The sequence below is a fragment of the Acytostelium subglobosum genome (assembly GCF_000787575.1).
Source record: "Acytostelium subglobosum LB1 DNA, scaffold: scaffold23, whole genome shotgun sequence".
NCBI lineage: Eukaryota > Evosea > Eumycetozoa > Acytosteliales > Acytosteliaceae > Acytostelium > Acytostelium subglobosum.
Window position 1 is genome coordinate 459953 of NW_012236510.1, and position 12334 is coordinate 472286.

Sequence of the window (12334 nt, forward strand, 5' to 3'; positions counted from 1 at the left end):
CTAACAACTTGTGAAGTTTACAATGCATTGTTTAGTGATTGGCGAAGGAGATGTGAGCGGCAACAAGGTGTAACTTAACTTTGATGCATCGTTGTCTGTCTCTCGCGACAGACAAGTAGGCTTCTACTTCTTGGCGGCAGACCCCGACGATAATGGAGTGACGGACTCTGCACGGTCCTTCCAGGAGGACTTCCTCAGCTTGATTGGTCGATTGCCAACGTATTTGCCATTCATCTCGCGCATCGCCTTGACATAGTCGGTGGAGTCTGAGAAGGAGACAAAGCCAAAGCCTTTGGACTTGAGGGTGCGCTTGTCACGCAGCACCTTGGCCTTGAGGAACGAGGGGTACTTGCAGAAGGACTGTCTGAGCATGTCATCGGTCACGTCATTGCCGAGATCTCCAACAAAGATGCGGTAGTCGTTCGGGTCCCATTCAGACAGCGAGGGGTCCTCCCACGTCTGGCCCGCAGCGCCCATCGTGTACTTTAACTTCTTAGGCTGCTCCATGGTGACCAATGGCTTCTCCCTTGTGATGTGCGAGTTGTAACTGGGCATCCTGACCTCATTCGACTCTTGTAGCTTTGTAATAGTGTTGGCAGAGTATGTCACAGCCTTTGATGAAATGACTGCTGGTGATGATAATATCGCTGATGATGAAACCATTGGTTTCTTGATCACTGCCGATGATGCTGCTGCTGCTTTCTTCCTCATCAGACTTGGTGGGATCATCCTTGCATTGCTAATTGTTGATGTTGATGTTGATGTTGTGGGTGTAGATGTAGTTGTAGTAGTTGTGCCAGTGCCATTGCCATTGCCATTGCCATTGTCTGTGTTTGATGTTGATGTAGTTGTATCTGTTGTATTATTATCTATATCTTCATGTTTCCTCTTTAATGTTGATGTTGTTGATGTTGATGTACTACTACTTTGTTCATTCGTTGATGTACTGGCTATATCTGATAATGATGAATAGAAGTCATCCAACTCATTAGTCTCTTGTGTATCTGTTGATGACGTCATCTCTGTTTATAAGTATATATATATTATTATCTGTTTGATTATTTACTTCTTCGTCTTTGAGAACAATGAGCCACACACAGGAGCAAAGTGTGACTAACAAACTTTCAACTGTAGTAATGACTTACACCACTCGTTTAGTCATTCTTCAAAGCAAGGAGAAACAAGGTTGTTCTGTTAATCAGAATCAGATTGAGGTCAAGTTCAATTCTTGAATAGGAATACTATCGATAGTATATATGATGTCATTATGTCATGAAAGTAAGACTTGTACTTCATAATGGAAATAACACCCCACAACTAAGATCAGATCTAACTTTACCTGTTTGATCAGAAATATCTGTGAAAGTCAGTTGGGTGTATTCTACAACACAATTCAATTTAATGATCATTAAACATCTTATAACAGATACAGAACCATACTTATATATATACACACATAAATATAAATATACATATATATATAAGCTGATATGTCATACCTGGATTGTCTAACTATACGTTCATCAGCTGAATACTCTGATGACCCAAGTCATCAAGAGTTAGAGGTGCTCAAGACTATCTATGGTGATAGCTTTGTCCAACTAGATGACTACACATTCAATGTATGTCGATCATTCCAACATCCAATGCAATGAATGGCTCTTGGTGACTAACTCAGTTGATTGAATGATTGATTGATTGATTGATTGATGGATGGTGTAGTTACGACTATCAGTCAACTTGCAAGATGGCTTCACTGTTTCAATCAGGAATGACTTGGGACATCCAGACACACAGACTACCTCCACCACATCCACGACTACAACAACAACCACAACAAATACAACCGCGGCAGCAGCTGGAAAGAAGAAGGCAGATGAGCCAAATAAGTACTCGATCGTTGGATTGCCAGTGGTGTCATTGGGCTGGCAGTACCCTGATAGTTATCCATCATTCCCACCATCACTCTTTCTGAGTTGTTGTTGGATGACACCGGCAGACATGGATCGCGTCATAAAGAAGATATACTCAATGTGGGAAGAGGGCGAGTTGGTCATGTTCAAGTACGCCGAATGGATACGCGACGAGCTCATGCCATTCCTCTGCCAGGGCGGCGAGGACAACGAGTACCTACTCTCAAACAAGCCAATCACAATAAGACATCCCGAAGATGATGACGATGTCGACGTCGCCACCATCGACGAGTCTGTCGACTCGGCCTCCAAGTCGGTGTATTGGGAGCACCAGGAGGGCTGGAGCTCCCTGGCCAGTGCACTGCCGTCGCTGCTGCAGTTCAACCGCCACGAGGCCAAGCAGCGCTTCCTGCAGACTTACCACACCTGCCCCGTGTGCTTTGATGAGCTGCCTGGCGCAGAGTTCAACTTGCTGGCGTGCGGACACCACCTGTGCACGGGATGCACCAAGCAGATCTGCCTGATCAACACAGACTCGGGCGACATCCAACACATCAGATGCACAGAGCACAATTGCAATCAGCCACTCGATCAACAGGTCATCAAGCAGTACTTGGGCGCCGAGGCATACGCAGCCTACGAGAAGATGATGTCCATGTTCAAGGGCTACCGCGAGTGTCTGCGATGCCACGCGTTCACCGCGCGATTCGACAAGATCGCAGTGTCTTTCTGGTGCGAGACTTGCACATACTCCTCGTGCCCGCTGTGCTCAAGGAGCTGGCATCCTGGTGTGCCATGTAACTACCAGCCACCCAAGCGCGAGATCAACGTCGAGGAGAGCCGCCCATCAATGAACCTTGACAACTTTGTCACGCGCCAGATCAAAGAGACTGTGGGCATAATCGAGGGCGACACAGGCAAGTACCTGGCGGAGACCAACAGCAGAATGTGTCCAAACTGCGGCGTCATCGTCACCAAGGTGGAGGGTTGCAACAAGGTGGTGTGCGCACTGTGCAAGAAGTACTTCTGTTGGAAGTGCCTCAGCATCATCGATGGATACAGCCACTTTGGCGGAGATTGTGGCACGTTTGAGACCACCACGGCGATGAGCAATGGTCAGCTAGTGGGCGTGTGGAGTGCTCGATTGATGCGCGAGAAGAATAAGTTGCGCGAAGCCTTTGCCAAGGAGTTCCGTGAAAAGGTCAAACTGATGCCCGCCGTTCTAAAGTGTGTCAACTGCAAGACATTGATAGGACGCACCAACAACAACAATCATCTGAAATGCTACAACTGCAGCACACAGATGTGTTACATGTGCAAGCAGGCCATCCAGGGTACCAAACACTATTCAACCTCAGGATGCAAACAACATGGCGATCAATAGTTTGTCCATTGACTTCATTCACATGATCACTCAAACTCATACTGGCATCCACTCAATGTACAATCTCCAAACTCAAACTCGAATTCGAACTCAATCAATCAACCCTGGCACGACATAGATAATATTGATGGATAAACATGTTGAATGTTTACTTAATCATCATATGACGATGATTCTTCATCGGAGTATGAGGACTCGTAATAGTCATCATAATAAATATCCGTGGTAGGGGCGGAGGAGTATGATGAATCATCATATTCATCATCATCAGAGTTCCAAGACGAAGCCACTCCAAAGGTACTAATTAGAAGAAAGGAATAATTGATGGTCAATATTCCGTAAGGAATTAATTATTGTAATATTCCAACTTACTTGGTTGGAGATGTTGGTGCCTCCTGAGCCATTACAACAATGCTGAATAAAAGGAATATGATTGTAAACAAACAAATAAAAAACTTTGTATTTAACTTAATCATTCTATTATATTATTATACTTTTAATATTTATATATTATACAAGTTTGATATATCTTCCTAAGAGTTTATGTTTGGTATTTATAACATAATCAGTATTTGTTTAAATGATTGATTGACATATATGTATGAATTAGTCCATCAATAAATATGAATGTCTGAAGAAGATTGAATTGATTTTCATCCTCCACTCTTGCTTCCCATGATTGTTAAAATACTTTGAATCAGATAAACCAAGGTTGGATCTTGATTAATGTATCTCTGGAAGTTATCCAATCCAATCGGTAATATTGATTGACATCATAGTGTTAGTGATGATGAGTGGTGCCAAGTGAGTGTGAGCGAGTGCGTGTGTGAGTGAATGATCGAGACAATCAGACTAATGTTTGTAAATAAGTTCAATGTCATCAACACCATCATCTATTATTGATGTTCAAACAATGAATGATCATATGATGATATGTTTGTCTTTGGGTTTGGATAAGGTTTGGAGGTGATGTTGCGATACGCATACATCACCACTGCCACAAATTAAAAGTCCAACCAGTCTAACGAACTGGTCGCCACAACTAGTACCAAGGAGTGCAAGTTTGGTACGTGACGTTGCGTGAGACAATGGCCTGTATGATCACCACTGTCCCAACAATTGGTAAGTATGATTTACTTCAACAACATAATCAACCATTATCTTAAACAATCCTAATCTCCAATATTATGGTTTATATTTAATTGATCACTTTTCCAGAATATATTATTATCATCGTCCACAGTCAATCAAATAAATATTTATCAATGTAATTGATGAGATTGTTTGAATGGTATTATAATACCATTCATGGTTTATACATAGGCTGAGGAGGACTCCTCTGCGGCTAACTTGAGGTCACCTTCTTGACTATCGATCAGTTTGAGATACTTGTGAATGGCCTCTGTTAACACCTCAAACAACATCTTGCCCTCGCCCTCGCGACAGATGATCTTGCGCTTCTGTGGCTCTGACTTGTACTTGAGCCAAACAATGTCCTGGTTCTCAAAGTCCAGTGCCACCTCATCGATACCTGCAAACGAGTTCTCGCTCTTGATTCGCTGCTGATCGAGGTTGAGCAACGAGTCGATGGTCAACTTGAATGTGCGCTCCTGGTGTTTGCCAGCGTTGTTCACCTTGATCACTCTATACTCTGTGGGCAGGGGATATCCGAGGTGGCCGAATGATGAGTTTGGCGGAGGGTACTTTGCCAGGCCAACCTTGAAGCCTGCCTCAAATATGTCCTGAACGATGTGGTCTCGTTCCAGCTCATCATTGCACACGTATCGTCTGTTTCCATCTGTCTGTGCCGCCGCCACTGCTGCCACCTTTGCTCCAATGTTCAAGAATCCAATCCTTGATTTACTCGTGCTGGTGTTGTTGCCATTGGTGTTTCCGCTATTACTTTGATTGTCTGACAATGATGTACTTGAGTTTGACGAGTCTTTGAACTTCATTGTCATCTCGATTGAGCCTCGTGCAGACGTTATCTCCTCAATGTCATATATCCTCTTCTCATTCTGTATTCTCTTTGTACCTGGGTCGATATTCAATAATGAGTTGCTTGTGAACTTAATCAATCTATGATGATCATCATCGATGAGTTAGTGTCCTTGTACCTTCATCCATCCATCAGTCCAAATGACACACATACCTCTCTTGCCTCTTTCCCTTGGAGTTGACCTTGACTACTCGATAACTCTTGGTGATGTAGTCCTTGCTCGTCTCTGGTAGTGCTATATTCTCTGTATCTATATATGTTGCCAACTGTTTCCAATTGTATACCTCGTGTATCTTACGCTTCAGCTTCCTACTTGTGAACGCCCTCATAAAGTAGACCACTGCTCTTGTATATGCTGATGGATGTACAATGAACATCTTATCAATGTTCTTCTTATATCTGTTGTGGCGGGGCATGTGTCAATCAATCAATCAATGAACATGACAACCATGATTAGGATACATACTTCCTCGAGAACACCTCTGCCAACTTGGGAAGATGAGTGAATATGCCACGCTTCATGTCTGGTGAGATGCTGGCCCAGGACATATCGACGATTAGTGTGTATGATGATGTGTTGACACAGACATCCATGACCTTGAAGATGTGAGCGATCAGTGGATTGACATTGTCGAATACCTCGGGCTTGATTCGATTGACTATGAGGTAGAACACTGGCTTGTCATGCTTGTCATTTGGTCCTTGGAAGAGGAAACGTGCGCGCTCCAGCATAAAGGTCAGGTCGTCAAATGATCCTGAGCCACCATTGATCAGGCCTGCTTGCTGCTTATCAAACACCTCGTCCGTCGTGTCATGTTTCCTCTTTCTCTCCACCTTTGTCTTTGGTGATGGACCAAGCTGCTTGAGTATATCCAACACACTAGACACGGTGGGGTTGGTCGCCAACTGTGTTGCCAGCTTCTCCTTGTTCATGTCCAGTATACGATGTAGTTCAAACAGGTCTTGAATCTCAATGTTGCGCATATATGTCTCCCAGGGAGGTGGTTGTGTCACCTGTTTGGATGCTGCTGCCGCTGCCGCCGCTGCTGCTGCTGCTTGCTGTTGTTGTTGTTGCTGCTGTAGTAGTTGTTGTTGTTGAAGTTGAAGTTGTTGACTGTTTGGGAATGATGATGGTATTGTTACTGTCCATTTGGAGACTGGTGGTGTGGTGGAGGACGTTGCAGGAGACTTGGGTCCGCCACGAGAGTTGCCTTCCAGATCCCTCCACTTTTGAACGCGATTGAGTGGGTCAGTACAGATGAGGTTGAAGTATTGAGTCAGCTTTGTCCTGTTCTCCACGATGAAGCCATTCATACAAGTCATAAAGTCCTCCTTGACTCCAAACTCTATGCCATTCGATGTGTTCTGTAGTACCTTGGCCAGGAGCACCAGGTTGCGCTTTGCCCTCCGCGAAGGCACTATCTCGGGCGCGATCAACTTTGAGTACTCGGGCGTGACGATCGCCGGACAGAAGAACCGCAGCATGAGGAAGCCACCAACAAGCGGCGCTAGAGACTCTGGTGCATACTTGAGTGCCGACTCGGCCGTGTAGTCAGCAATGGCACGAATCTCACGCGGCATCTCCTCGACGACCATCGGGTCTGTGATGCGATCGATGAATGCCTGAGCCATGTCGATCAATGTCTTTTGATTCTGAATGATGGCCAACTCTGGATTGATCAAGTTGACCTCATTGCCCTTGTCGTCCTGATCCTCCTCATCATCGCCATCGCCCGTTATCTTGCGCGGGTCAATCTCCATCCGCAAGTCTTTGTCCTGTACGATGCTTGTAACAAGATCTGAGAGTACGAAGCGCAGGTAGTTCGCGCCTACCAGTCTAACGTATGCTCCCTCAATCTTGTTGACCACATTGTTGCCACGTAGTATGCAGCCCTCTCCCTCTGAACACATCTTTGAGTTGAACTCATCATATATCAGATGTTTGATTAATGACAATGTCTGTGACGCTGGTGTATACAAGTTTACAATGTTCTTTGCAAATGCATCCACCTCTGACATATCCAACAAGCCTGCTAATCCACTTGTGAATCTATAATGTATAAGTTATGTATTAGAACATGATATGACCAAAGATGTTATTGTCGTTGTCATCATACATACTCTTTATCATTAACACATAGTTTAACCAAGTCATTATATAGTGTTGTTGAGTTTATCCAAGCATTACTACGCCATATCAATGACTTTGTATCATCCATGTTGTTATCTATCTGTATATATAATATGTATTAAACCATGAAGTGTATGAATGAATGAAAGAATGGCACTCAGACGAAGGGGCATTGCCCCATCATCTTGAATTTCAAACAAAGGGGGAATGAAATGAATGGGTGGGTTCGTCATCAACTCCGACATTTTTTGTCGGGATGGGATGGCATGGGTTGGGCAAGGGGATGGTGATGTCATGCACCCTTCATTCATTTATAATTAATTGATGTTCATTGTGTTTGGGATTAATGATTGTATACATATAAGTTCCAAAAGCTGATATCTTCAATCCAAACTTATAAAATATTGATACTCTTGGAGTTGTCTCAATAACTTCTTGTTGTAATTTAGATGGTTGAGGTGTCCTTGAGGTAGGACACTGGTTAGGATAATAGAATATTGATTGATTGATTGATGTTTACCTTTTAGATTTAATATCTAGAAATACTGATTCCAACATCTGATGGACATTATAACCAGTCTTGGAACTGCATTCATAATGTTTAATACTTTGATTTGATATTGCTGTTAAAGGGTATGACATATTGACCTTTTTATCATCATATTTAGTACCAACAATGGCTATAGTACTTTTGGTACCGAATGGTGATAATGATATAATTGAATACCACCTTAATAAAGAATCTAATGATTTCTCATTAGATTGATCATATGTCAATATTATTGCATCTGGTATTATACTAATAATTGAGAATGCATTGTTTCCCTCGATCAATTGAAAGTTGATACAATATTCCTCTTTAACTAATACTCCAAGTGAGTCATCTCTACCTCCACATGAAGGTTCAAACCTATTAGTTATACATCTCTTTAACAATGACCTCTTCAGACTATGATTAATAAAGGTATATCTTTGTTCTAAGTGTATTCAACTTACCTTGCCACTATATTTAGCTCCTATTATTAATATACTTATATTTATCTTTGGTGATACCATTTATTTGTTTAACAATAGTAACTTAGCATCATATAAATTTATTTAATATATCAGCTCTGACTTTTAAGTTGGTACTGTATATTTAAGTGATCCTTCACCTGAAGATGACCAAATCCATCAACTTATAAAATTATGATCATCAACTTCATCATCATTCATAACCATGGACAACAACTAATACTTTTTTTCTCAGTTGACCTAAATAATAATAAAATTAATGAATATGTAATATATTTATAAATAATAATACTTACGCCTCTATTTCTACTACTCCTTCCTTTGACATATTCTTCAGTTTCAGTTGTTTCCTAAAATGATTAATATTAATAAACCATTGAAAATAATTGATTATATGTATTAGTAATACTTACCAATTCTCAAACAGTTCAACAACTTTGTCAAACACCTCAGTGACTCCAGTGTTTGTTGCCGAACTAACCTCCATGTAGGTCAGTCCAAGTTTCCTCACCTTGTACTCTACTTCTTGTTGACTCACTTCTCTGTTATCAACAAGATCAATCTTTGCTCCAACTATAATGACAGCAGCATTCTGCTCGGCACTGTATAATCTCTCCATCCATGCCTCTATCTTGTAACATCAAACAATAATAGTACAACATGTGTACCTCTATAATATCCTTTTGCCAATGAATGGTATCTCTCTTGGCCTGCAGTATCCCATATGCTTAACTTGTATGATTGATCATCTGGCATTCCAGTAGGTATGTAAACTTTTGAACAAAAGTCTACACCAATAGTGAGTCCTTTGGTATATTTGAACTCATCAAATACAAATCTTCGAATAAGTGCACTCTAATAATATGATAAGTTATTATTAGTGGAAATAATTAAACTATATAAATATTAAATAATACCTTTCCAACAGCCATGTCACCTATTAATATAGTCTTGATCAAATGCATCCTACTAATTTATTATTAATAAAAAAGTATTCCAGCTTATCAACTTCTAGAATACTTACGCATCATGTTTACCCATTGTTTTATTATTCTATTATTTTTAATATTACTATTACTATTTCTATTACTACTAGATTAATTTAATTTATAATGATCATTTTAAATGACTGTTGAAAGAATAAATAGATGTGTGTATGATAAATGATCAGTAACTTCTGATCTCAAGTTGTAAAACTCAATCCAAGAGTTGTGATTTGTGATCACAAATCCAATTTTGAGTTTCCCCTGGATGATCACCTCGTCAATTTCCATGATACAATACTTACCATGGTAACAAAGAATTAAATATAATTATTTAATAATTTCTTTWAATAWTTTTAATTGCAACACTTCTTCTTTTCTTCGAGAGTTAGATCCACTTTCTCAGGTGGAACTGTCGGGCCGGTAGTCCTAGGTATTGGTGATGTAGTTGGAGAAGTAGGAGTATGTGATGGACTACTTTGGACTCTAGTAGGAGCAATGCTTGGTATTTGGAAAGAGTTTGTATGTTGCAATTTGGCTGTGTTGTAATTCCTAATAATAAAAATAATAAATTAATTTGAATAAAGGGGAATACTTTAAATCAATCAAATATATACATACCAATCAATTTGATCACATGATTTCAAACAGAGATTAATGAAGAACTCTTGAATCTTGAATCGTCCTTCTTCACCTCTGGAGTTTGATTCATAGTAGAGGAAGCCTAGATCTTCGGCCAACTTGAGGCCTTCCTCCTTACTGACCATTCTTCCCTTTAGATCAATCTTATTTGCAATAAGGATCTTTATAGTTGGTTTCCTTTCACCACAATTTTCCAACATATCCTTTGCCCACCATCTACAATTGTCAAATGTATCTCTACGTGTTGCCTCATAGAGTAGGAATACTATATGTTTGTCCCTATAGTATGCTCTTGTGATTGCTCTAAACTTCTCTTGACCTGCTGTATCATACATTGTAACCTTTTTATCGTTTGGCAATGTAATACTATTCATCTCAATACCAATCGTAGACATATCATCATAGAAAGGTTTCTTAAGGCATGCTGTACTAAATGCAGTCTAAATCATAATGATTGAATATTAATATATAATTGTTATCAATGATTAAAAATATATACCTTTCCAACTCCAGAATCACCTAACATCAAACACTTTAACATTCTATGTTAGTCTCAAATATATGTTGTAGTAAATTATAAGTATGGTTTAATGAATGAATTGGTAGTGAGGCTTAGGGTATAAAACATTAAATGGTAAAAGTGATCAGTGATCAATCAATACTTCAAGTTTGGTGATGTAGTTTGACAACTTGGAAACAGGAGTATGAAGTTTGAGACCGCACTTCCAAGTTTGTTGTTGTTGACCAAAATTGACTCCAAGCACATCTTTGCTCAACCCCTTCCTTGTTTTGAACCGACACTTCCAAAGCCTAAGTCGAAGCAAAGGTTGTTAACATGTAGAGAAAGAGATAGGAGATGATTATCATTTAATGTATTAGATCTATTTATAAATAATAATTGATTACTATATATTGTATATATGAAAGTGAATAGAACATGGATTTTGGAGAATGGTGATAAGATCAATGTACTACATACTATATTCAAGACTGTTGTGACTGTCAATGATCAACAGGTCAAGCATGACTATGACTATAAGATGTTAGAGTATTCAATATGTGTATTCACATGGCAAACAGATAACTTCGCTGTAACTTGGGGACCTGCCAAACACTTTGTATGAATCTATCTCATTCAATCACTCAATCATTCAATCACTCAATCTAACTCATTCAACTCAATCAATATAGGGATATGGTCTTCATCTTTATAGAAACAATATTGATGTTATGGATAAGAGGACTTATGATGTATATAGAGTTGGACAGCAACAACGTAATGAAGTCTATCTTAAGATTGGTCTTGGAGCACTCATCTTGCCACTATTGGTCTACTATCCAGCCGTACTATTAATACAAAATAATAGGACAATCAAGGTTAAACCTTGATCAATGTATGGACAAACAACACGACGAATGAACATTGGCCACTCACTCATTCATTCATTCATTCATTCATTCATTCAATCAATCAAACAATCATTGGATCATTCAACTTTTAAAGACACTCTCAGTTTATTACTTATGCCTCTTGTGGTTGAACCTCTTKGCTTCACCTCTTGGTCGTTCATCTTGAATGGGTAGAAATTGGGATAGGTGAATGGTGGATTTGGAAGTGGAACTGGAACTGGTACTTGGGGAAGGGATCCAATCTGCATGTTTTGAGCCTGGCAAATACCATCGGTGATCAATGTGGTCCAGTAGTAGTTCATACCGTCAAAGACAACGCCAACACCGAGCTCTCTGGCCAATGGGTTCAGCAGCACCTGGAGATTGCTGTAGTTCTGTGAGTAGAAGTAGACCACTTGGTTGTCGGAAACGTAGCCAGACGCCACGTTGATGCCGTAGGACGAAGAGATTTGGCCGTAGGCAGAGACCAGGTTGTAGGTGTTGCCATAGGTGTCGAACAAGGTCATCTGGTGAATGGATGCCATGTAGTTGGAGTGGAACATGGCGGCGTTCTGAAGACATGAACTGAGCACCAGTGGATTAAGTCCACGCGACGCACGAACTTGGTTGACCAATGCAAGGTGTACACGTGGATCATGTTGCTGCATTGGGACAATGTCAGTGTCGGCCATAACAACCACCGACGATGCCACGAACATCACTGTTGCCAGGAATATGAATAATTTATAATTAAACATTGATTGATTGATTGATTCGTTGATTGAGGGAAACAAAGATATTATTATTTAGTTGGATATAAATAAATAAATAAATAAATAAATAAATAAATAAATAAATAAATAAATAGACTATTTTAAA

The 12334-nt window shown here is 40.2% G+C and overlaps 6 protein-coding genes across 6 annotated transcripts; 1 reads left to right on the forward strand and 5 right to left on the reverse strand.

Annotated features, from left to right (window-relative positions):
• Window positions 1-123: 123 nt before the first annotated feature.
• SAMD00019534_097300 (hypothetical protein) lies at window positions 124-1020 on the reverse strand (the record flags this gene model as incomplete). Its single annotated transcript, XM_012895197.1, has 1 exon — window positions 124-1020. One exon carries the CDS (start codon window positions 1018-1020, stop codon window positions 124-126), a length of 897 nt encoding a protein of 298 aa, XP_012750651.1.
• Window positions 1021-1490: 470 nt separating this feature from the next.
• Window positions 1491-3297, forward strand: SAMD00019534_097310 (hypothetical protein; the record flags this gene model as incomplete). The annotated part of the gene is made up of 2 exons (XM_012895198.1): window positions 1491-1622; window positions 1723-3297. 2 exons carry the CDS (start codon window positions 1491-1493, stop codon window positions 3295-3297), a joined length of 1707 nt encoding a protein of 568 aa, XP_012750652.1.
• Window positions 3298-3449: 152 nt separating this feature from the next.
• On the reverse strand, window positions 3450-3701 carry SAMD00019534_097320 (hypothetical protein; the record flags this gene model as incomplete). The annotated part of the gene is made up of 2 exons (XM_012895199.1): window positions 3450-3597; window positions 3670-3701. 2 exons carry the CDS (start codon window positions 3699-3701, stop codon window positions 3450-3452), a joined length of 180 nt encoding a protein of 59 aa, XP_012750653.1.
• Window positions 3702-4610: 909 nt separating this feature from the next.
• SAMD00019534_097330 (hypothetical protein) lies at window positions 4611-7515 on the reverse strand (the record flags this gene model as incomplete). The annotated part of the gene is made up of 4 exons (XM_012895200.1): window positions 4611-5376; window positions 5450-5695; window positions 5763-7346; window positions 7418-7515. 4 exons carry the CDS (start codon window positions 7513-7515, stop codon window positions 4611-4613), a joined length of 2694 nt encoding a protein of 897 aa, XP_012750654.1.
• Window positions 7516-10089: 2574 nt separating this feature from the next.
• Window positions 10090-10610, reverse strand: SAMD00019534_097340 (hypothetical protein; the record flags this gene model as incomplete). The annotated part of the gene is made up of 2 exons (XM_012895201.1): window positions 10090-10506; window positions 10566-10610. Coding segments are annotated over 2 exons (462 nt in total), but the record flags the coding sequence as incomplete, so codon positions are not given.
• Window positions 10611-10951: 341 nt separating this feature from the next.
• On the reverse strand, window positions 10952-12174 carry SAMD00019534_097350 (hypothetical protein; the record flags this gene model as incomplete). Its single annotated transcript, XM_012895202.1, has 3 exons — window positions 10952-10971; window positions 11046-11099; window positions 11745-12174. The coding sequence occupies 3 exons, from the start codon at window positions 12172-12174 to the stop codon at window positions 10952-10954; spliced, it is 504 nt and encodes a 167-aa protein (XP_012750656.1).
• Window positions 12175-12334: the final 160 nt, after the last annotated feature.